Genomic DNA, 26,587 nt, shown 5'->3' with positions numbered 1-26,587 from the left:
GTGGGTTTAAATACAGGAGTTTAAGGTTGAATAAACATGACCATCTAAATCATTTAATCCCGCAGTTGACATTTATGGTGACTGAAAAAGATCAATCATTTTGCTCTCTAAATGAATCCATGTGGGAAGCTAATATTTAAAAGTAATAAACTTTAAGTCACATTAATTAGGACTTGAGTTGTGATTAATGTATGCAGTCTTTCAAAACAATATATCTGCCTCACAAAAAAAAAATCAATAAATGATCCAAGCAAACACAGTACTTTTCAGTTCCTTTCTTTGCAAGGTGGGTGGATTCAGAGAATGGGGAGATTAGAGAATTGCATTCACACAGGTGAGGAATGAGAACATTCACTATGATATAGCGGGCAGTGCACAAACCACCACATACAGCTTTGCTTGACCGCATCCCATATTTCTACAGCACTGCCAAGGAAAAAAGACCTAACTTTTGAAGTCCAGCACCTCTTTCTTCACCTGCAAATATTTATTGGTGCAGTGAATGTAATTTAGTTGTTTAAGTACCCTCATGCAATAAATGGCACTAACGTACTCGCAGGTATTTGCAATAACAAAACTGAAGCAGGGCGGGGGGAGGGAATCTGGGTTGAAAGCCAGGGACAGATAGTGGACTGTAATGTTTAGTGAACATTGCAAACTCATTCCCACTGCCAGCAACAAAGACCACATGCAGGCTAAATCACATTTCAAATCAAATCTTCAAAAATAAAAAAGTCTTGCGTAACCTACACGCTGCCTCACCGAGGCTCTACAATGGAAGAAGACTCCTCTACCTCTGCTTTTGAGATTGGAGCACTTCTGATAAAATATGGAAATTACATTGTGCAAATTGTATTTCAATCCAAAATCTGATCTGTATTGGCAGCCCTCAGTCCCTCTAAAGAAACCCTTTGACTTCAGGGGGATTTCTACACAGGTGTAAAGGTCTTCCCATGTGGATCAGATTACAGGATCAGCACTCTGGCATGCAACAATATGACAGTTTGAAAGGGAACAACCACAATTTTAAGAAAAATCCAAAAGTATCAGACATTCTTAAGGTATACTGTGAAATTGTCACAAAATATTCAAGTAATTGAAATTTAATTTCAGAGTTGTAACTGCAACTATGTTTCTTTTCAGAAAACAAAACTAAAATATTTGACAAGGACTTAGTCCTTCAGGCCTTACAAAGATTTGCCTTTAATGGAGTTTTATCTGTACAAGTAGCTACAGTAGTATGGATTGCACTCTAAAATGATTAGATATTGGAAATCATGAATGTCCATTTTCTTTTAATAAATTTACTTAATGTCATTATATAAAGTACAAACAGTGTTTGCATTGTATGTTTCCTAATAGCTTAGCATATCCATACAAAGCACTTTCACATTTATTTTGCTGCTCATGTGTTTGACTCATTACTGCTCTTCCAGCTATAGTCTCTTATTGCACTGTTAGATATTCATTCTTACTATTTTTTAAAATTAGTTCATTGTTATATATATATAAACACATTTTTAAAAATAGTAAGAATGAATATATATACACACACACGTAAAACAAAAACAGGATTATTTAAAAATAATGTCTTGATTAAAAAAAAACCACACACACTTGCACCCCTTGTGCTAAAAACTGTATTCAACTCTTTTTTCCAACCTGTTTTGGAATATTTTCAGATATTTAAAGATGGCTGCTTTGTTTTAATTTTTTGCTCAGATATAGTTTAGTAAGTTATTTTTATACGAGTATTAGGGCACAATCCTGCTCTCACTAACATCAATTGGAAATTTTCTATTATTAGGGGAGTGCACTTGGCTTTCATTGAATGACTGTTCTTTATTATCTACCGGACAAACTTTACAAAATTATTTCTCTTTATGTAAGAGCTTCAAATTTGAGTTCTGCACATTCTGCTTTAGTCCCTGATTGAGGAAAGTATTAAAGCATGGGCTTAACTTTAAATACGTGAACAGTCCCACTGAGTTCAACTGGACTACTTGTGTGCATAACCAGGGACTTAGCAGTAGCAGAATTTTTGTTATTCCCATCCTCCACCTTTTGCTAAAATAATCACTAGCAAATAAAAATGTACTCTGCCTCTCCAAAAACTACAAGGCACCAAAATGCATATCCTCCTTTTAGATGGTGAACATTTGTCTGAAAATTATGCCATCCAGTATAAAAAATCAGGTTGACAAAGACTAGCTATTTATTGAAAAATGCAATACAAAACTGACTACATAAAATTTAAAAAAGTAGGCCCCACTGACCTCAGTACAATTAGGCTGGGCTCGTTTACATCAACTGGATGCTGGAGGCTGTTCTTTGAGGAAAATATCAGACTTTTAAAAAAAATTATTAAATTTGTCTTCAGTTAATTGTCAGTTATATCTCTACAACGAAGCTATTACAATTATAAACACAGATCATTTTTATTTTCTAACTCATTTAACAATTGAAAACCAAAACCTTGTAGTCGGACATCAAAATACACTTGAACAAGAATCTGTATCTTTCTTTTGTTACTAAACTGAGCAAAATACACAAGAAGCAGTTGCCTAAATCACACCTCCCTAAAAATCCATATATGATCATAGAATCATAGAATATTCGGGTTGGAAGAGACCTCAGTAGGTCATCTAGTCCGATTCCCTGCTCAAAGCAGGACCAACACCAACTAAATCATCCCAGCCAAGGCTTTGTCAAAGCCAAGGCTTTGTCAACCATCCTTGAAAACCTCTAAGGATGGAGATTCCACCACCTCCTTAGGTAACCCATTCCAGTGCTTCACCACCCTCCTAGTGAAATAGTTTTTTCTAATATCCAACTTAGACCTTCCCCACTGCAACTTGAGACCATTATTTCTTGTTCTGTCATCTGCCACCACTGAGAACAGCAGAGCTCCATCCTCTTTGGAACCCCCCATCAGGTAGTTGAAGGCTGCTACCAAATCCCCCCTCACTCTTCTCTTCTGCAGACTAAACAATCCCAGTTCATAGAATCATAGGATATCAGGGTTGGAAGGAACCTCAGGAGGTCAACTCGTCCAATCCCTGCTCAAAGCGGGACCTAATCCCCAACTAAATCAGTTCCTTAAGTCTCTCCTCATAAGTCATGTGCTCCAGCCCCCTAATCATTTTTGCTGCCCCCCACTGGACTCTCTCAAATTTGTCCACATCCTGTCTGTAGTGGGGGGACCAAAACTGGACACAATACTCCAGGTGTGGCCTCACCAGTGCCGAACAGAAGGGAATAATCACTTCCTTGATCTGCTGATAATGCTCCTACTAATACAGCCCAATATGCCATTGGCCTTCTTGGTAACGAGGACACACTGCTGACTCATATCCAGCTTCTCTCACTGTAATTCCCAGGTCCTTTTCTGCAGAACTGCTGCTTAGCCAGTCGGTTCCCAGTCTGTAGCAGTGCATGGGATTCTTCCTTCCTAAGGGCAAGACTCTGCACTTGTCCTTGCTGAACCTCATAAGATTTCTTTTGGCCCAATCCTCCAATTTGTCTAGGTCACTCTGGACCCTATCCCTACCCTCCAGCTTATCTACCTCTCCCCCAAGCTTAGTGTCATCTGCAAATTTGCTGAGGGTGCAATTAATCCCATCATCCAGATTACTGATAAAGATGTTGAACAAAACCAGCCCCAGGACCGACCCCTGGGGCATTCCACTTGATACCGGCTGCCAGCTAGACATCGAGCCATTGATCACTACCCATTGAGCCTGACAATCTAGCCAGCTTTCTATCCACCTTATAGTCCATTCATCCAATCCATACTTTTTTAACTTGCTGGCAAGAATGTTGTGGGAGACTGTACCAAAAGTTTTGCTAAAGTCAAGATATATCACATCCACCGCTTTCCCCATGTCCACAGAGTCAGTTATCTCATCATAGAAGGTAATCAGGTTGGTCAGGCATGACTTGCCCTTGGTGAATCCATGTTGTCTGTTCCTGATCACCTTCCTCTCCTCCAAGTGCTTCAAAATGGATTCCTTGAGGACCTGCTCCACGATTTTGCCGGGGACTGAAGTAAGGCTGACCAGTCTGTAATTCCCAGGGTTCTCTTTCTTCCCTTTTAAAAATGTGGGCACTATATTTGCCTTTTTCCAATCATTCGGGACCTCCCCCGATTGCCACAAATTTTCAAAGATAATTGCCAATGACTATTCAATCACGTCAGTCAACTCCCTCAGCACCCTTGAATGTATTAGATCTGGACCCATGGACTCGTGCACGTCCAGCTTTTCTAAAAAGTCCTTAATCTGTGCTTTCACCACTGCGGGCTGCTCACCTCCCCCCCCCATACTGTGCTGCCTAGTGCAGCAGTCTGGGAGCTGACCTTGTCTGTGAAGACCAAGGCAAAAAAAGCATTGAGTACTTCAACTTTTTCCATATCATCTGTCACTATGTTGCCTCCCCCTTTCAGTAAGGGTCCCACACTTTCCCTGACCACCTTCTTGTTGCTAACATACCTGTAGAAACCCTTCTTGTTACCCTTCAAACCCCTTGCTATCTGCAACTCCAACTGTGCCTTGGCCTTCCTGATTACACCCCTGCATGCTCTAGCAATATTTTTATACTCCTCCTTATTCATCTGTCCAAATTTCCACTTCCTGTAAGCTTCCTTTTTGAGTTTAAGCTCACCGAAGATTTCACTGTCAAGTTGGTCGCCTGCCATATTTGCTATTCTTTCTGCACTTTGGAATGTTTTGTTCCTGTTCAATAAGGCTTCTTTAAAATACAGCCAACTCTCCTGGACTCCTTGCCCCCTCATATTAGCCCATCAGTTCCCTAAGGGAGTCTAAGTATGCTTTTCTGAAGTTCAGATAAGCTTTCAGATATTTTTATATTCCTGTAGCAGAGCATGGCAGAGCACCCTTGGCTCCTGCCTCTGCTAGGTTCAAAGACACTCTGAGACCCTGGGGTTAGTAGCCACTGGTGCAGTTTATTCACAGACTTGTTCCCACCACCATTTCACCATATACAGTTGGACCTTCACCATCTGCAGGCAGGAGGGACAAGCTACCTCCCTGTTTCCTCTCCCTGCCTTTTCATTTCCTTTCTGCTCCCCCTCTCCTGCCCAGCTTACTTCCTCTGAGGGTTTTATACAGCCCCAGGCTAATTAAGCAACAGCTGTCTCTGCTTCCCCAATTAGGGCCAGGTTACCTCCAGCCAGCTCTAATTTATTTCTAGAAATGGGAGCTGGAGTGACAGAGGGCTGAATCAGGAACCCGTTGTCACAGTTCCCTTGTCCCTAAAATATACACTTAAGAGAAACTCCTTTTGCAGGGAATTTGCTGCTGCTGTACAGCTGACAGACATCCATTTCCCCAGCTCCTGGCATGAGGAGGAGGGGATATGTTGGGGCAGGGTAGGGAGAGGGTGTACCACTGCTTTTACTTTATTTTATTTTTTTTTTGTAGATTTTACTCCCCATTCACTTAGAAAACTAGAGGCTTAAATTAGGACTATTGGTATGTAGCTCTGTACACAATATGTATTTATAAAGAGAAAACAAAAATATATATTGGAAATAATCTTTTTTATATTTATAAAGCTTTGGAATGACCTGGGATTTTTTTTTTTAATTTTTTTTTTTTAAAAACCACACAACATCGCTCTGCAAGACCAGGAGAAGCAAATTCTCTTAGGTCAAGGATGACTCAAAGGGAAACTATCTAAGAATGCAAAACAAGCCATCAGTAACTTGACCCCATCAAACCTACAGGTAGTTCCCACATCTGCTAATACAGTAAGCATTAGAGGAAGCCAACAAGCCATACAAAAAAGACCTAAAAGACCGAACAGAAAGCCAAACAGGCCCAAATGTCATTACTAAAAAACAACACATTCCAGAGTGTGGCATCTCAGTCTTACAGCTGCCAAACATACCCTATATTTGGCAATAAATGTTGGCTGCAGTACTGTAGCACTGTTGTAAAGGAGATGAAGAAAAATACAACATAAGCTGCAACATGAGTACATTGAGCCCAGTTACACAAATGCACAACTTGGATATTTCACTGCTATTTTATTTATTTTTTAAAAAGACAATTCTCTGTTCAGACAACAATCCATGTGCATATTTAGTTAACAAGGCCAGAATTCTTTTAAAGTATCTATATGATAAGGTTCCAGGAATGTCACTCTGAAGTCTATTAGGTCTGTTGAGTCAGTGTGGAGCAATGGAAACAGCTACAAGCCTGGATGAAGGCTCTTTTAGTTCAGAATATCACCAGGATGAATTGTCATTGGGTTTCACAGTCTGTTACCTCCAGATTTTAAGTTCTCAGCCATTTTCAGCCTGTGAGGTGTACAGCTACAGTAAGGCATGTGTCTATGCCATGCCACCGGTCCTAAGCTATTCTGATATCAGAGGTAGCTCAACAAATCACCACCCTGACTCTACAGTTAATTTGCATGCAACACATTTTCATTGTTATATGAGGTAGACTGCACAGACAGTGGATTACTTGGCTCAGCTGCCATGCATGCAAATCATCAAAACCGTCCCAGCACAACCCGCCCTACACACAAATCAACTACACACATAACGGTCCCTCATTGAAGCACCTGCTCCTCCTTCAACACCTGCACAAATCCACAAAACTGTCCCAGCCCAACACAACCCACACTCAAATCAACACAGCCACCCACACACCAACACATCCAATAACCCCAAACATTACCCTGAAGCCTAGAATGTCTATTGAATCAGTGTGAAATGATGGAAACAGCTACAAGCACGGTAGAGAGCTCATTTTGTTTAGAATATCACTTGGTTCAATCATCACGGAGATTTGCAGTCTAGCACCACCAACCATCTGGCAGACAGTTGATTTTTTTTTTTTTAAAAAAAAAAACACCAATGCACCAGCCTGGGCTTTCAACTTCTACTTATTATCAGGAGAATATCTGCAGTATACTCCAAAGAAAGGGTCACTCCTCTTAACTCAACCCAAATAAAGTGATGGGCTGAAAATTATGGTAAAAAAAAATAAACTAAACTCACAATGAATTGAGATTTGAACACTTTACAGAAAATAACTGATGCACTAATGTAGATACTTCATATGTTTATGTTCATATGTCATACGTTTATCCTACTGTAAAAAAAAAGCAACAGGAGAGAGTCAGACTATGGGATTGATAATTACCTGTTATATAAAGAGAAAAAGAGTACTTGTGGCACCCCCTCACGAAAGCTTATGCTCAAATAAATATGTTAGTCTCTAAGGTGCCACAAGTACTCCGTTTCTCTTTGCAAATACAGACTAACACGGCTGTTACTCTGAAACCTACCTGTTAGATGTACTTTGACACAAGTAGAGCTGGTAGAAAATTGTATTCCAAAACCTTCTCAAGAAAAAATAGTGTTTTTTAAAATTGCAGAACATTTTTATTTCATTTATAATTTTCCAGTTTCCCCACTAAGCATTTTTAGATTCTCAAAAAAAAAAGTTACCAAGCTTTTGTAACTGTTGTTCTAGATGTGTTCCTCATGTCTATTCCATGCTAGGTATGTGTGAGCACCATGTGTACAGTTGCTGGAGATTTTTCCCTCAGTGATATCCATAGGGCTGGCTCCAATGCCCTCTGGAGTCAGGTGCGCCACCAGTCCCACACCCTTTCAGTTCCTTCTTGCCAGTAACTCCAACAGAGGGGAAGGAACGAGGGCCATGGAATGGACATGAACAACACATCTCAAACAACAACAGTTACAAAAGATGAGTAACCATTTTTATTTCTTCTTATGCTTGCTCATGTCTATCCATGCTAGGTGACTCACAAGCAGTATCCCCAGAGGTGTGCTCAGAGTTCATGCACATGCTGACTGCAACACTGCTCTCCCGAAACAGATATTGTCATGGGCCTGTTGGGTGATGGTGTAGTGCAACGTGAAGGTATGAACCAACGACCACGTAGTGGCTCTGTAGATATCTTGGATTGGTACCTGTTGGAGGAACGCTGCTGATGAAGCCTGGGCTCTCATGGAATGAGTAGTCACGAGGGCCAGAGGCAGAACCTTCGCCTGTTTGTAGAAAGTTCAGATACAGGCAGTTATCCAGGACAAGATTCTTTGGGACGACACAGGTAGCTCTCATACTTTCCACGACTGCTACAAAGAGTTGCATTGACTTGCAGAAGGGCTTAGTTCTCTCAACATAAAAGGTGAGAGCCCGCCTAATATCCAATGCATGAAACTGACATTCCTTAGAGGTCTTGTGAGATTTTGGAAAGGAGACAGGAAGAAAAATGTCCTGGCTGTTGTGGAAAAGCAAGACCACCTTTGGTAGATAGGCCAGATGGGGGCACAGCTGGACCGTGCCCTTGAAGAACACCGTGTAAAGGGGTTCTGACATGAGGGTTTTTCTCTCAGAGACCCTTCTGGCTGAGGTGATCGCCACTGGAAAGGTGACCTTCCAAGAGAGAAGCAGTAAGGGGCACGATGCTAATGGCTCGAAGGGAGGCACAGTGAGCTTCAACAGGGCTAGTTTTAAGTCCCGGGGTGGGAAGGGGGGAATGAAAGGAGATCAATTCGCGAACCTGAGAAGTCTTTCCAGCCCCTTAAGAAACCTGACCTTCTTCTCGTGGGAGAACACTGATCTGCCATGCACTGGAGTGTGGAAGGCTGAGATGGCTGCTAAGTGAACCTTAATAGATGAGAGAGCCAGACCTTGATGTTTAGGTGGAGCAGATAGTCCAAGATAGACTGCAGAGAAGACCGAGATGGAGAGAGATTCTATTCGGATACCCAACAAGTGAGCAGTTTCCACTTGGCCAAATAGGTAGCCCTGGTGGAAAACTTTCTACTACCTAGCAAGACTTGTTGAACCTGTTCCGAGCAGGCCTGCTCTTCAGGGGGTCAGTCATGCAGCAATCATGCCATCAGGTGCAGGGAGGTGAGGTTCAGGTGGAGACAGAAAATATCATATTGCCGCTATGCAAATCCATGGTGTGACACTGTATGGAATACGTGGGACACTTTATGATATTGTTGACACCAATATTATAAAATGTCAAGAAATCTGACCAGATACACTGTGTGAGGTATCTGCAAAAATATTATAATTTGCCAAGTATGATAATTTTGTTTATATGTTTGTATCACCTTTGTATTATGAGTTATAGATATGTATGGCATATCTGTATTTCCAAACCCGAGAGAGATTGGCATCAGCAGCAGGCCTGCTTGATGGCCCATCAAGGTACATCTGCTGTACAATGAACCCATTGAAAGGAGCCAACGACTACTCCTTATGAGTCAGCAAGCCTGTAGGGGCATGCCTATGGACAGAACTTTAAGGCCTTTCCATGCCATGTACCGGGAAGCTTGTGTTTGGAACAAAGGAAGTACAAGCCACATGGCAAAAGACTACAAAAGGCAACTGCATCTTCTCCAATGTCTTCAATCCCACTTCTTACCTCTGGAGTGACTTTTCTACAAACTGAAGCTCTGAACAAAAGACTGAATGACCCATCCAAGCTATGACTGTGTTCCAGAGGGACTTTTAAGCCACCAAACTCACCAACACTGCTAAGAACTTGATATATGGACTTTGATAGTCTCTGTATGTATGATTGCTTTACCATTTAACAACTCTCTTTGTTCTTTTTTCTTTACAATAAACCTTTAGTTTTAGATGCTAAGAATTGGCTGGCAGCATGGTATTTTGGGTAAGGTCCAACCTAATATTGACCTGGCAATGTGGCTGGCACTTTGGGGTTCAGAAGAACATTCTGTAGAGTGAGAAGAATTTTTAAATAATTCCTCCTTACTGCACCTAGGTGCTAACTGGGAGCCAAAGAACTGGAATGCAATGAAGGGGGCTATGTGATTTCCTTTTTTTGCTAACCAGTGTGGGGGGATCAGAAGCATAGTTGTGACTGGCTGAAGAGTTTAACTTCAGTGTTAATCACAAGTTTTGGGAGTGCCTGCTCTCCCTTTTGCAGCCTATCCTGCCCTTGGCATTTCCAGTGAGGGCTACCCCGGGACCCCAGGTCACACATGGTATGCCCACATCTCGAAATGTGGTCACCCCATTTCAAAAAAGATATATTAGAATTGGAAAAGGTTCAGAAAAGGGCAACAAAAATTATTACGGGTATGAAACAGCTTCTATATGAGGAGAGATTAATAAACTGGGACTTTTCAGCTTGGAAAAGAGACAACTAAGGGGGGGGATATGATACAGGTCTATAAAATCATGACTGGTATGGAGAAAGTAAATAAGGAAGTGTTATTTATTCCTTCTCATAACACAAGAACTAGGGGTCACCAAATGAAATTCATAGGCAGCAGGTTTAAAGCAAACAAAAGGAAGTATTTCTTCACATGATGCACAGTTAACCTGTGGAACTCCCTGACAAAGGATGTTATGAAGGCCAAGACTATAACAGGTTTCAAAAAAAGAACTAGATAAGTTCATGGTGGATGGGGAGGGATGGTGTCCCTAGCCTCTGTTTGCCAGAAGCTGGGAATGGGCAACAGGGAATTATCACTTTATTATTACCTGTTCATTCCCTCAGTGGCACCTGGCATTGGCCACTGTCAGAAGACAGGATACTGAGCTAGATGGACCTTTGGTCTGACCCAATATGGCCGTTCTTATGTAGCAACTGTCCAGAATCTTGTGAAATCAAGTCTGGAGAGGGTGGGAGCATGAGTGGAGCTATCACAGAGGCTCAGAAGCATCTCAAACCAATGCTGGTGTGACCACACTGGAGCTAACAGGATAAACCTCATCTTGTCCCATTTAATTTTTAGGAGGACCTGGTGAACCCAGGGGATCAGTGGGATGACATATAGTAGGCTGTCTGCCCAAGAGAGCAGGAAGACATCAGAGTGGGAGCTCATGCTGTGCCTGTGCAGCAAACAGAACTGATGGCATTTCCTGTTCTGTCTGGTGGCGAACAGATCCAGATAGGGAGGCCCCCATTTCTGGAAGATGACACTAACAACCTCCAGATGCAGAGGCCACTCATGGTGAGAGGAAAAGGATCTGTTGAGGTGATCCACCAGGACGTTTCAGACTCCTGGGGGATGTGACGCCTCGAGATGAATAGCATGTTTCAACTAGAGGGCCTCCAAGCACAGGGCTGAAGAGAGAGCCTCCCCCTGCTTGTGGATGTAAAACAAACATTGATGCTCTGTGGTCCATCAAGACCTGCACTACTGTGTTGGCCATCAAGACCTGTCCATCAAGACCTGCACCCACAAGATCTAGAAAAGGAACATCTGGCAAGTCATGTGTACTGCCCTGAGTTCCCTGACTTTTTTATGCAGGGAGAGTTCTTCCTGGACCAGAAGCTGTGGGTCGTGAGTCTGCCGAGGAGGGCTTCCCCACCCTCGGTCTAACATGCCCAAAACTAAGGTTACTGACTTATGAAGGGCAGCAAAGGGTACCCCTTTCATTACAGATCCTGGGTCTCTCCACCAGGTCAGTGAAGCAAGGACTGGATATGGAATCGTGAGTATTGAATCCAGGTGGTGTCTGCTCGGGGAGTAGACCAATGCCAGCCACATTTGAATGGGTCTGAGGTGTAACCTTGTGTGCTGCATCACATAGGTACATGCCACCATGTGATCCAACAGCTTGAGGCCAACCCGAACGGTCTTTAGTGGGTGGATTCTGACCTTGGAAATCAGGTCCAACATAGATTGGAAACAGGCCAACATAGATTAGGTAGGGAGGCTTTGGCCTGTGTCTAGTTGAGCACTGCCCCGATGAACTCTGTTCTCTGAACCGGGACCAGAAGGTACTTGGGCTGATGTTGCACCTCCCCTGAGCCTGCAACCGACCTTTGATCAGCCAGTCATTGAGGTACAAGTATGCTTACACACCTCAATTCCTGAGGAAGGCTGCCACGACCACCATACACTTCATGAAGACCTTATGGGGCTGCCGATAGACTGAAGGAAAGAGCGGTGAAATGGTAGTGGTGTTGCTCCACTATGAACCTTAGCAATCTTCTATGACCACGGAAGATAGAGATTGCCATAGTCCCGGCTGCCAAGTTGGCCGCATCCAGAGCCGCCTGAACGGGAGGTCCTAGCCACAGTCTTGCCCTCGTCTAGGATGGCTGCAAACTCCTGCCTCAATTCCTGTGGGAGGACGTCTTTAAATTTGGACAGTGAGTTCCACAGATTAAAATCTTACCTCCCCAGTAAAGCCTGTTGGTGGTAGATATGTAGTTGGAGACTGCCTGTTAAATAAAACTTTTTGTCCAATCAGGTCTGGTCTCTGAGCTTCTTTATTTTTGGGGGTAGCACTCGACTGCCCTGTCTGTCTCACTTATTCGCTGCCAACACTATCAGGGATTCCAGGGGAGGGCGAGAGTAAAGGTAGTCAACCTGCTTTCTGGGGCATAGTATTTCTTCTCTGGCCTCTCTGAGATGGGGGGAAGAGAAGAATGGGTCTGCCACAGTGTCTTAACAGGCCCGAACGTTGCTTCATTAATGGGTAAGGCTATTCTGGAGGGAGCAGCCGCAGCCAGGATGTTGATCAGGCTGTGCGCCGACTAAGTTCTGGGGGGAACCCGCAGGGGTTCCAGTACTGCCACTGCATCAGCCAGTGGCCCAGAGACCTGGTGTCAGCGGGAGAGCCAGTATCAAAGTCCGGAGGCTGGGTACCAGTAGGTCTTGGATGGAGTGAAGAATTCCCCTTCTGACTCCAAAGAGGATTCTTCCCTTTGGAAACCAAGACAATGCAGTACCACTTCTGCCACCGGGAAATGCCGAGACACCAGGGATCAGTGTTGGGATAGTGACTGATGCAGGGGTACCATGGAGGGCTTGCCTCTGAATGGTGCTTCGGTGGTCGGTACTGGGACAGAGTTTACCAGACCTTGTTCCCTTCTGACCCTAGTCGCCCTAGCCAGCAGGGGTCCTTGAGAGGTCGGCAGGATCAGGAGTGACAGCAGATCCTTCACTACCTGAAAGGCCTCCGGTGTCGAGGGGGCCAGCAACCGTCTGGGCCCACGGCCGTTCCTAGGAGTTGATGGTGTGTCCTGTACCGGAGTCTGTGGAGCCATGTCAGGGAGGACGAGTAGCCTGACACTGATCTCACTATGCCAATCCCTCCCTGCTTGTCTCTCTTCGGCACCAAAGAATGCCCTCTCGGTGCACTGTTTCTTATGCTTCTGGTGGTAATCATGATCACTTTAGGAGTCCTACCATAGCCACTGGCTTCCACTTTGCATAGAGGATGACAAAAAGAAAAATCTCTCAGCCAGATTTAAAAAAAAAAAGTCCTGAAATTTATCAAAATCATAAAAGTAAAACCAGAGAATTCTTTACTGTAGAGAAAATTTCCTTTTCTACCCATGAAAGCCCCCTCACACAAAAGGACAAACACACAAGGACCGGACTTTTTGCACAGAATTCGTGTCAGCTCCAGGTCTTTTCTTTTCAGGCAATGGGATTTCAGCACTGTATACTTTTCATCATTTTGTTTCTTAATTAAATTAATGGAGCACTAATTAAAAGTGTATGAATGAGAGTCTGGGAAACTAAAATTCTATATCCAGGGTTTTTGGAGAGTGACAGTGGAAGCTTCCATATGCTGCCCAACTAATTCACATCTAATCAAACTGGAGAGGACCATCCTTAGGTTTAATCCTCATGTCTTTTCAGACCTTGACCTTGTTGAAAAGCCAAAAATGGCGTAAGTTAGTGCTAGTAGTTTTTCTCTTCTGGATACTCATCCACTAGAAATAGACCTTAACTATGAACTAATTTCACCGTGGCCACGCAAAAGCTGTAAAACAGTACAACATACAGTTTTTACTGCCCTGGTAACCTAGAGGAGAAAGACATTATTATACTTCTGCACAAAATATAATGATGTGGTTTAGTCCCTTGGGACAGAGGTTTTATTTATTTATTATTTATCACCTTGTATCTATGCATAGCTTTAGGCACCTTATATGGACACAACATTGAGCAAGGTGATAATCAGATGAAGTAGAGCTGTGGTCTAATAATCTTAACATTGGACAAGGATTCAGAACACCCGAGTTCTGTTCGCAACTTTGTCACTGGCTGGCTGCTTGACTTCAGGTAGTTTACTTAATTTCTCTGTGCTCTTTTTCACTATATTTAAAACAAGGATAATAATGAGCTATATACTAAACGTACTACATACATGTTGAGTATTACTATTTATAAAACTATCATGACAACATACCCCACTCAGAGATGAAATGCCTCACTGACACACTAACCAAATTGTGCATACTGTTAGTATTAGAACACTTTACCTACCTTGCCTGGTGTACTCATCTGCTTCCCTGTGGACTAAGTCCTTTACCCGGTTTCCATACAATAACCTGGAGGAATCATGATCAAAAGCTTTCAGGGTTTCAGTTGAACTGTACGACTTCTGTGTAGGCACTCTGCACTCCTCATTTTCTGCTGAAGAATTTGTGTAACGTCGTTCTTTGTCTCTTCTGCTCTTTGTCAGGGAGCAATAAGGCCTACGTTCTTTCACATCCATACTTCATTCCTTCTATATACACATCAGCCCAGCTTACTTGAAACTCTTCTCTACATTTAATTTATGTCCACCTTTAAGAAGATAAAAAGATATATATTATAACACCACATTAGTGGTCATCTAATTTCTGAGAGTTCTCCATGTCTTTCTGACACAGAAACAAAGACCCTATTTATAAAAAAATACAGTTCAATAGTATCTGAAACAAAGTTCTATGTTGTTCCTGAGACACAATACTTTAATTTTTCAACAGCATGCCTGATAGATTAGCCAAGAAACCCGTTAACAATAACGGAAGTTACAGTATACATCTAATCTGCTGTGTGTGCAAGTGAGAGCACCAAAAACATAAGCTCAAACTGCATTGCCAAATTCAGCTAGAAACCCTGTAATAAAATATTTCTGGCTTTCAGCACAAGGAAAATATTATCTGTTATTTGTTTTTTCTTCTTTTCAGAAAGATACACCAGTTCATGCTTTTCAGGGGAGCCTGACTTTTTCGTACCCAATGGATCTTCTGTTTCAATGTCTGTTTCTGAAATGTGAATGTTTAATTTCCATGGTTTTTGTTGCTGTTTATACGTTTAGAAAATTGTCCTTCAGTGAAAACCCAAACCTAGTATTTCATGACAGGCTACTGAAACATAAGCACAACACAGGCATTGGGAAGAAGTTCTCCCTGGTTGTGCATTTCAGTGTGCCTATTCCTGGATAAAAACTGTAATATTTCAAATTTAAATTCTGCAAATATAATATATAACTGCAAATATAAATCAGAAATCATTTTTCTAGTCCTCATATCTTGAAATGACACTGTAAAGATAAAAATGAAAATAGATTTTAAAAATCTAATATATTTCTGACAGTTAGTTAGTGATATTTTCTTACTATATTTCCAGTTTCATTCAGTTTATACTGAGTACTCTATTTCACTTACTGGGTCTCATACACAAAGCTCAGGCATTTGATTTTCTAACACAGCAAAATATTGTTCAAAAATATTAAACATTTCCATTGCCATTTTAAATAAAAATTATTCACTTTAGTTTTTGGCAACTATTTAAAAATGTGTATAAATACTATATTTAAACAAAACCTAGGTCTGAGGAGTCAAATAGCGGGCAATGCCCCATAAGCTGAGGAGCTGCTGTTTCTTATATAACGTGTTGTGTGTTAAGGTTTCAGAGTAACAGCCGTGTTAGTCTGTATTCGCAAAAAGAAAAGGAGGACTTGTGGCACCTTAGAGACTAACCAATTTATTAGAGCATGAGCTTTCGTGAGCTACAGCTCACTTCCTCAGATGCATATCGTGGAAACTGCAGCAGGCTTTATATATACACAGAGAATATGAAACAATACCTATTCCCACCCCACTGTCCTGCTGGTAATAGCTTATCTAAAGTGAAGAATTTGTGTGTGGGGGTGGAGGGTGAGAAAACCTGGATTTGTGCTGGAAATCACTTTAGATAAGCTATTACCAGCAGGACAGTGGGGTGGGAATAGGTATTGTTTCATATTCTCTGTGTATATATAAAGCCTGCTGCAGTTTCCACGATATGCATCTGAGGAAGTGAGCTGTAGCTCACGAAAGCTCATGCTCTAATAAATTGGTTAGTCTCTAAGGTGCCACAAGTCCTCCTTTTCTTTTTGTGTTAAGGTTATTTCCTTTGTCTTTAGGGGGAAGACTATGAGATCTCTCTTTCCTTGGAGCCCTTCTCCGTTTAAAGTACCACACAATTATTTTATGAAGAGTGATTGTAACAGCCATTCCCTTTGTGACAAAGGATTAAAATGATAATGTACAGTGCATATCACAAAGCAATATCAAACTGTATTTTCACTCTGTTTTACAAAATGAAGGTTGCTTTAGATCAGTTCACCTATTACATTTTTAAACATATTTCATTTCAAACAAACTAATTAATTGTCCCTCTTAAAATGATTCTCAGCAAGTATTTAATTTACTACTGAACAGTAATTAAAATTCTTTAAATGAAAGGTGTTTGATCATCCTATCTAGTTTGAAGTTCTCTGGAAGGCTCTAACATTTCTTGACCTATGTGAACCTCAATTTGGAATTTCAAGATAAAGTGCTAAATTACATGGAATACATATATAATAAATACAGAGCTAATTTTTTTTTATTTAAGCAAATTCCCTTTTACCTTTAGGGCAATTTCAAATATACTTTATACCTCCTTTTTCACGTCAAAATGTTTGTTTTTCCTAGCACAATATAAGTTGATAGATATAGGTACAATTATACTGTTCATTCAATCTAGGGATACTGATATATGCAGGTGCATGTAGTCCAGGAATTAAAGATTAAGTCATGTGATTAAATCTCCAGGAATAAGTCCAACCAAAACTGGCAACCCTAAATGCAGGTTATGTTTTAAATCCTTTTATATGAAACACACCCACCTACATTTTGTGATCAAATACTTTTCTCCCCAGACTGCTGAATATTCATAGATACTAAGGTCAGAAAGGACCATTATGATCATCTAATCCAACCTCCTGCACAACACAGGCCACAGAATCTCACCCACCCACTCCTGCGAAAAACCTCTCACCTATGTCCGAGCTATTGAAGTCCCCAAATCGCGGTTTAAAGACTTCAAGGAGCAGAGAATCCTCCAGCAAGTGACCCGTGCCCCATGCTACAGAGGAAGGCAAAAAACCTCCAGGGTCTCTTCTAATCTGCCCTGGGTGAAAATTCCTTACTGACCCCAAATATGGCGATCAGCTAAACCCTGAGCATATGGGCAAGATTCACCAGCCAGATACTACGGAAAATTCTTTCCTGGGTAACTCAGATCCCACCCCATTTAATATCCCATCACAGGCCATTAGGCCTATTTACCATGAATATTTAAAGATCAATTAATTACCAAAATCATGTTATCCCATCATACTAAATGACCCTTTTATTTAAAAATAGCTTTCTAAACATTTTACACATTTTCACCCTGGCATATTATGAACATCTTCAGAAATAAGATGTATTTTCCCCCTCTCCTCAGCAAAAATCATTGTTAAGGTACAGAGGTTGTCAGTTACTATGTCTGCTCAGATCTCACACTGTAAATTAACATGATTTTTTTAAAAACACAATATTGCTGCTTTAAGTTATCAATAAACAGTTATTTTAGGATTTTCCATGTCAGCATGTAGACTTCATATGAAAACATCTCTTTTTTAGCCATATACTTCAGGATATCTAAAGATATTTTTTATTCTTGGAATCTCTAAATTGTGCCATGAGAAAATCGATATTCAGTATTAACCATCAAAGATGAGATCAATTTGATTTTTTTTAAAAACTCTTCAAGCTTCTGCAGTATTTTTGAAAAATAAAAACAAAGCCCTATGTTTAATGCTTTTCATGACTATACAAAGCTGAAAATCCTCAAATTTAATCTACACTGTAGTGTTAGAAACTACTGATCTGCTTCACACAAAATCAATCAATTCAATACAACTTCAAAAGGCAGTTTTCTGGCTTATCTACTGCCTCTCCAGGCTAAGAATGAGAAGGCTAGAAAATACAGCTGGTTAATAGCACCAAATTGTTGGAATACCTTCATGGCAATTATACTGTCATGAACTATGAAGATACAGTGGACACCATAGTCTTGTTTTGCATAAGACATTTAGTAGCTCCTGTGAAATGCTGAGTGCTCCAATAGCCTGATCCTGCACATCTTGAATTTAAAGGTAAAACACATGCTATCTTTAATGTCCTCAATTAAGTCAATTTGAGTTGATTGCCTTCAGCCCTTTAGAGGAAGAGCTCAGCATCTTGCAGGATCAAGGCTTTTAAAAAATTATTTAATCATTGGCTTATGTAAGTGTAAAGGACTGTTGGCTCCTTACTGAAACTTAGTTCAGGTTTTTAGTTGGCCGAATCCCAGGACCAAAGGAAAGGGGACATGCCTACGAGAAATCAAGATCCTGAGACTTACAGTCCCCAGGATCAATGGGGAGAGGCCAATGCTCCTGGTTAGCCTGACTGACAGGGAGGGCAGGCCAATGAGGGAGTCAGGAGCATGTGGCCCTGTCCTCCATGTAAGCTGGAGCTGCCTGAGCCCGAGAAGAGCAGAAGAGCAGCCAGAACCAGAGGGGCCAAAGAAACAGCCCAGAGAGGAGAGCCACAGCAGCCAGGACCAGAGCAGCAGCCCAGAGAGCAGAGCTGAGCTGGAGGCAGAACAGCAGCAGGCCCGAGGCAGAGTGAGGCTGGAGCAACCCAGAGCCGAGTGCAGTGTACAGCTGGGAAGAGAGTGGGGGGACCCTGGGCAGGGAGCCCAGCACAAGGAGACGCCACGAGACAAGAGGTCTTGCAGGCCAGACTTGGAGGAGGATTATATCCCCAACAGGAGAGCGTAGAATCTGAAGGTGTATGGCCACTACCAGACCAAGTGTCTGATCTGCGGTATCACTGCAGTGCAGACAGGGCCACTGAAGAAGGCCTGCGACGTGTGAGAAACAGACTGTGAAGTTTCGTTGAGTTCCAGGGACTGCCGTTTGTGGTGTCCCCATCCCCCCAAAGCAGGGTTACTTGTTGTTCCCTTTAGCCTTTCCAATTTTTTTTCCTAATTTTATTATTAGCTGCTGTTTAATAATGGTGTATTTGCTTTGAACTATATGTAGTGATCAGTGAGTCAGGAAAGTTTCCGGAGTGGGAGGTCAAATCCCCTAGGAATCCTGGGCCCAGCCTTGTTGGGGTTACGAGGACTCTGCCACATGGGAGGGAGGAAGGGGAGTCCTCGAGGTCAGGTAGGCTTCTGGGTAAAGGGAGTGGGCGTGAGGACTCAGATCCTTTTGCTAGCCAATTCCACCAGGTTAGCATATAAGCCAGGCAAGTTCCCTACAATTGCAGGACCATTCCCCCGCTTACATAAGGTAATCTATAGAATGGAGGAACAGAAGGAAAGTTGTCAGAGAGAGAAGCCATGTCTATACAGTCAGCGCTGCAGCGGCGCATCTGGTGAAGATGCTCTGTGCTGACTGGAGAGAGCTCTGCTATCGCCATAATAAAACCTCCACGAGTGGCGGAAGCTGTGTCTTCAGGAGAAACACTCCCACCAACATAGCGCTGTGCACATGAGCACTTATGTCGGTGTAATTTATGTCATTCAGGGGGGTTGTTTATTCACACCCCTCAGCGACATAAGTTATGCTGACATAGCCTGTAGTGTAGACATAGTTAGAGAGGAGTCAGAAGAAAGACGACAGTCTGGTAAATATGCCTAATCTAGCCAGCAGTAAAAATCTTTCTGCACTATTCCAATTATGACACACAACATTCATCGAGAAAACTGTAGATAGCACTTGAACTACAATACATGCATTTTTTCTGAGTTCAGAAGGGCACTTCATATTGAAGTCTATGTTGTCTGTCAACAAAGCCAGGTCAAGGAAAGGAAAACTTGTTGTTGGCTTTGTAAGGCTTCTGGTCAGGGTTCTTGCTGTACTTCATTTTTTAGAAGTACTTTCTACTACAGCACTTTCTCATTATTGCATGACATTTTCACCCTGTCATATTATGAACATCTTCAAAAATAAAATATACATTTTTCTCTCAAGAAGACTGAGTATTTTTTTCCTCAGCAAAAACCACTGAAAAACAAAGTGCAGAGGCAGAGGTTGAAGTTGTCAGTTACTGTATCTGCTCAGCTCTCACACCATAAAATTACCTGTAATGGTTATTGTGTTAACAAGTTTTCCAGCAACTTTAAGTGACCCCTTGGTCATCAGACTTTAAGATAGTTTCATTTTCCTTTGTTTTTTGTTGCATGAGCTGCATCCCAGTTACCTGAATGCACTGACTATTCTCATTTTACTATGCCTTATATTAAGCTCACATGAAATAATAAATACAATACAAAAACTCAAGGGAACAGAGTGACTCTAATTTGACACATGAACAGTTTTCTTGACAAATCAGATTAAAGTTTTAAACCTAATAGAATTAAACCAGTTTTAGAACATATTACAGAAACATTTGTCCTCATCTTCAAGTAATACTTTTCCCATATGTCAATATTTATGGTCTACCAAATAGCTTTGTCCCAATTAATGGAACAGAACAAGAATTTTCTTAATACATTATTTACAAAAAGACATTCAGCTACTAAATCATCTAGCCTCAAAATGACATTAAGATGGCTAAGTTGGATACTGCTGCTCATTTAAAAACTTTCTCCACAGTATTTTTGCAGATCAAAGATTTCATAAAAGAACCTGGCATCTCTGGCTATGAGTACAGAGCAAGCACATGCCATCTATATAATTGCGTACAGTTTTTAATTTCCTGGGGACACCATATCTCTTGGCATACATGCAGAGTTTTTTGGGTTTTCATCAGTCTTTTTACTAACACCCTGCTATATCTCTCAGTCTGCACCTGCTATGCAAGGGATTATAGTGTGTGTATAACGTTGAAATGTTCTGCATATACTGAAGGAAATGGACAATGTACTGGCTGACATATGTCCATTTTTCAAAATGCACACCAATTTCTGTGCTGGTATGGCAACGCTGATATATTCTTTTTAGTCCTATCTAAAGATACCCATTCAATTTGGGGTTACCATCAAATACCTACCAAAGACCCAATCCTGCATTCTTGGATCCAGGATCAGTTTTGGCTACACCAAGGAGATGGGATTGAGATATAAATGGCTAATTTATAGGAATCCCAAGGTGAATGATTATCTGAAAATATTCGTTTTACAAGAACATATAGTATGAGTTGCCATGCCAGAGCAGATCATTGGTTTATCTACTCTAGTCAACTACCTTCACCTGCAGTTCACACCTGGTGTTTTGGATGAATGATTAAAACTCCCATAGTGCTAAATCACAGTGTGAAAAATTCTGTCTCAATCTTCGCATGTGGTCAACACCTCTTATAACATTTTTACATAATTAGAATAGTAAATGGTATTCTTGTTCAGAGATATGTCCAACCATTTCTTGTAGCTTTCTAAACCACCTGCCTTAATTTCCTGAGGCAAATGAATTATACATGTGGACAATACATGGTATAAAAATATTTCACTTTAGTCATTTTAAAATGTTGCATTCCATTTTCTGATCTATAACACGATGAAAGGACACAATCACCAAAACACCATTATACTTCTTTCATATCTCCTACTACTGCATACCTTGCCAGACTAAATAATGCCATTCTTTTTAATCTTCTCATATAGGGCATGGTCCAAAGCTGACTGAAGCTCTGATTCGGGCTCAAAACTGTATATGTCCCACCAGGGGTGCTGGAACAATTTGTACAGTGGGGGTGCGGAGAGCCATTGAATCAAACAGTAAATCCTGTATATAATGGAGACCACTTGAAGCCAGGGGGTGCAGCAGCACCCCCAGTTCCAGCACCTATGCGTCCCACCAACAGCATTACAAAAACATGCTCCTTCTTTTAATGACCTTTTTGAGATCTTTTCCATTTCATCTGCTTTCTTTTCAGGCTGAGGAGATCAAAATTGAATACAATATTCAGGAGATGAAATTCTGCCATCCTTACTCCAGCTAAGAGACGAGACTCACTCTGAGAAGACCTATTGAATTCAAAAGTATTATACAATAAGTAAGACTATACTCGAGGTGAATAAGGGTGACCAAATCTGACCCAAAGTAAGAGTTATACTAATAGTTTATTGTACTGGGGTGCATCCACACATGCCAGGGCATCCTGGACTTTTAAGATGAGGGGTTGCTGGCAGTTTAAGTCTCTAGACAGGCAACGGGTCAAATGATGAAGCACCATTGCCTACCTGTTGGACACTAAATAAAGGAAAGCTTCTGACTCACTCTTGGGAAGATGAAAGTTGTGGTAAGATCAGTATTGCCAATCCTCTGTTTAGTTGGGGCCCTATTGTTCTAGGCACTGTACAGCACCTGGGACGACATGAACCCTGCCCCAGGAAACTTGCAATCTGATTAAAGCTAAGATGCTTCAGTGATCTTAACACACAGTAATTGGGAATAGGATGTGGAAGAATGAGGGTTACAGTACAAAATTATAAGGTTATTCAACCAAGCTACACGCACAGCCTGACCAAACTTCCACAGCAACTGACATCTGAAGTTCCCAAACCAATTTATAATAATCAAGAGGCTTCTTCCATAATGGCAGTGATTTAAATGATTGTTTACAAACTACTTATTCATTTTTGCGGTTAATATAGGAAGATGGGGGGGAGGAAGGAAGGAAACAGATGATGATTAAATGGAAAATGATCAAGGGATGCTGGAGGACACAGAGATGGTATATAGTGACTGGCTGAGGGCAGGTATGACCAAGAGGCATGAAAGGAGTAGGTAGAAATAAAGATCAGAAGGATAAGCAAAGGACAAGAAATTACTTCTCCATCTTTGTTTACTCAGTTTCCTTGAGTCCCTTTTAGCCACTATTTTGTGACTCTCTGAAAAGTTTATTATACATAAAATGTATGCTTACAAAAGCATGCTGCATTTTTTTCCCGTCAATAGCGTGACAGAGACATAAACTTCAGGAAATCATCACAGAATATTAGACCTGTGGGATGTATGTATCTTCCTCATCATGGAAAGTTACTATTGCTACACAGACTATAAAAAATGCAGATAAGCATGTGTCTGACAGTAAAATACATGGGGTGTAATCTTAAGGGAGTTCTGCATGCAGATCAACTGAAGGATCAGGCCCAAGATACCAAAAAATGGACACCTACAAAGAAATCTTGTACCAAGAGATGCTTATGTGTGCAAGTATCCCTTGTACTTATGAATAGGTAACTGGCTCACACAAAACTTGTTCATATACATGTGTGAGATTATATTTCAGATCTAACCGACACCTCAGTACTTTTACTCTGCCCCTTTGTTACTGCCGTCAGCAGGATATGTAAGCATACAAGAATTTGATTATCTGATGTACTAAAAAAAGCAAAGTTCTTGTACCGTATGACTACCTCGAAACTTGGAGTTAGGGGTGCAATTTCCAGCTTCAGTAGACATACTCGTATTAACTCTATTCGAGGTAGCATGCTAAAAATAGTAGCGTAGCTGCAGTAGTACCAGCAGCGGAAAGTGCGAGCACAGGCTAGCTGCTCCAAGTATAAACCGTCTAAACCCCTGGGCATGGACTCAGGGTGGCTAGCTACTGCCCATGCTACTGCGCCTACACTGCTATTTTTACTGCGCTAGCTTGGTGAGAATTAGCGGGAGTAAGTCTCACAGTGGGAATCACATTCCAGCTCCAAGTGTAGACAGCCTGAATTTCAGGACCCTGCCTGATCATAAGGCAAAGCAGAAGATGAGAGAAAAGAACATGAGACATATGACACAACTGCAAAGGCACCTGTTGGCCTTTTCATAATGTTTAATTACAGAGTGATGGACACTGAGATATGAAAGAAGCTGCAAATTTTCTCATGTTGTGCCCATGTTTTTTGGGACCTAACATTTTTTTCCACTGTTAAGGGATGACTATTAAAACTGAGCACAACAAAATTACTCATCAGCCTTTTACTGAGGAGCATGCTTCAAGACTAAACTTCATATTCTCATCTGGTACTCTTTTTAATCAGTGTTTGGTAATAGTTGTGAGTTAATTAACATTGGTACTGTTATACAATACACAGGTTGGCAGGGATTTTTAAAATTAAAAAATACCCCCCCCCATGAATGATGTCATCTTCTCAGCCCTAAAGACTGTTTTTTAATCTACAGGACAGAAACAATAAGGGCAAGAGCAGCACGTGTTCCCCCATGTTATCCCACCAATGTGGGCCAGTATCCATGCTCACTCATCCTTGCCTTCTCTGATATGACAGCCACCAGGACACCAGTTAAGCATTAAATAGCAATTTCTCATCTTTGTGCCTTTTTCATCCTGCACTATATATGTGCCATGATATTTCTCTTCCTGAAAGCCAAGTGTCATCCCTCATCTTGAAACCCAACAGCTCTCATTCTACTCCACCAAATCCCCTCTCAAAAAGCATTTCTTTCTCCCTGTTTTCTACCACTCTTCACTCTTGCACTACTTCATTCTTGTACTCCTTCCCTCTTCTCCTACCTTATCCTCCATTGGAAGACACATCAACATTTATGCATTTCATTTGTTTAAAAACTCTCCTTTCCCTACTCCTCCTCTGTGGGATGTCAACTATAAGTCTTTTTGGGCAGGATCCATGTCTACCATCTCTGTAAAGAGGCATGCAAAATTATGGCATTATATATAAACATATAATCACTAAATAATTATAACTTGAGTTTGCGATCTAGAGGTAAAAGACTTCAGATCCCATTAAAAATCCAGAAGGCAGTTTTTCTACTGGATGTACATAACCAGCTTCTATACTGGGAATTAAAGTTCACAGAGGTGGATGAGGAGGAAGGGAAGGATATAGGAATGAGGATATAAGGTTTTTTGTTCAATTTTGAAAAGAAAAAACACTACATTATATTACTTCTATATGGCAGTAAACATACTGTAACATATTTAATTGTGTGATGTAAATTAGGCTTTAGGGTCATATTAGAAAGTGTTAACTGAAACATCTCGCTACAACTTTAGCATGTGTGCAGGCCTTTTAAATTGTTATGGGAAATTGCTTCATTCAATTCAGTAGTTTCAACACTGAGTTCCCCTAAGGTTTATTACAGTTTGGCAACACGATGCCAGTTTTACCTAATGCATATAATGCTCCCCACCCAATCTCATACTTCAGCTAGAGAATCTTTCTAGTATGAACAGCATTAAAAGCAAGAAACATTGGATAGATTAACAAGATAATCGTTGAGAGTCTAACAATACCTTAATGGTTCATGCCCTTTGTTAGCTAAAAATTACAGAAATACAAATTTGTTAAAAGATAAAAAGAACAAAAATACTATAATTATAGGGGGTGATGAGAACAATATAGAAAATATGTCACTACATAAATCAATTTATCCAACTATAGTGGTGTACATTCTCTTCACTTTCAATACTTAATTCAGTTTTAGAACCCTCATCTCAAAAGAGGATTAGCAGACAAGAAAAAGGTCCAGAGAGGAGCAACAAACAATTTGATACATGGAGGACTGATATAGGAAGTAATTCAAATAGAGGAAAGAGTAAAAAGATTAAGATTATTTAGCTTGAAAAGAGGAGGAAGAGGACACAAGTATTAAGAAGACCTACAAGGTGCTCACATTTAACCTCTCTCATAAGAACAAGAAAGTGAGTAATGACGAAAAAGCAACACATTTCAAAGAGAGATAAGGAAATACTTCTTTAAAGCAACATATAATTGACCTGTAGAACACAATGCCATCGAATAAAATTGAAACAAATCATGTAAGATGTGATACAATAATTAGATTTTATAAGTAAGCTTAGCATCCATGGTTATGTTTCCAAAATAAATTACAAGGATTACTAGTTTTTACAGACGGAGCACTTGCTGATGACAGGAATAAATTTCTTTCCATTATATAGGATTGCAAAAAAATAAAAAAAGTGCATCATCAGAGTTGTAATACTTCTTGAGAAGCATCAGGATTGACTACTCTTTCAAATAAGTTATCAGACTAGATTAACCATTGGTCTTTTCTGTTACAAGAATTCCTGTGTGAATGTTGATGACCATTGCTAATTTCTAAAAAAATAAGAGAAATACTAAAATTATTACATTTTGCAATTGGTATATAATGTTTATACATTTTTAGTGTTAAGAAAGCAAATCAATTTCATCTTTATAATGTATATTACAAGTACATTAAACTAAAGTCTTAATGCTGAGCACTACAGACAAAACAGAGCGTTTATGAAAAAAAATTAAGAAATCCTTTCATCCACAAGAATGCCACAATTCACATAACTAATCACCCATAAAACCTATTAAAAACACACACTAAGAAAAGCTCAAAAGGCATACAACAGTGATGAAATTTCCACTTCAATGACTGATAAAGTGAGTACGTCAGAAATTAACTGAGCTGGAAAAATGACACTTTGAAGGGGTGCTTAGGATGATCTGTAGCCATGATCTACCATTAGTCAAACTGCTGACTCT

At 40.8% G+C, this 26,587-nt stretch overlaps 1 protein-coding gene across 2 annotated transcripts in view; it reads right to left on the bottom strand.

Moving 5' to 3' along the window:
• Nucleotides 1–26,587, bottom strand: part of TENM3 (teneurin transmembrane protein 3) — a 615,209-nt gene that overhangs the window by 457,526 nt on the left and 131,096 nt on the right. For both annotated transcript variants that reach the window (XM_084626411.1, XM_084626412.1), the window contains exon 3: nt 14,285–14,587. In XM_084626411.1, the coding sequence (XP_084482537.1) occupies nt 14,285–14,516 (232 nt within the window). In that variant the 5' untranslated portion in view covers nt 14,517–14,587. The remainder of the gene's footprint in view (nt 1–14,284; nt 14,588–26,587) is intronic.

The sequence above is a fragment of the Lepidochelys olivacea genome, assembly GCF_965140295.1.
Source record: "Lepidochelys olivacea isolate rLepOli2 genome assembly, chromosome: 4".
Taxonomy (NCBI): domain Eukaryota; kingdom Metazoa; phylum Chordata; order Testudines; family Cheloniidae; genus Lepidochelys; species Lepidochelys olivacea.
Note: the sequence above shows the minus strand (reverse complement) of the source record. Positions and strands in the feature narration are given on the sequence as shown.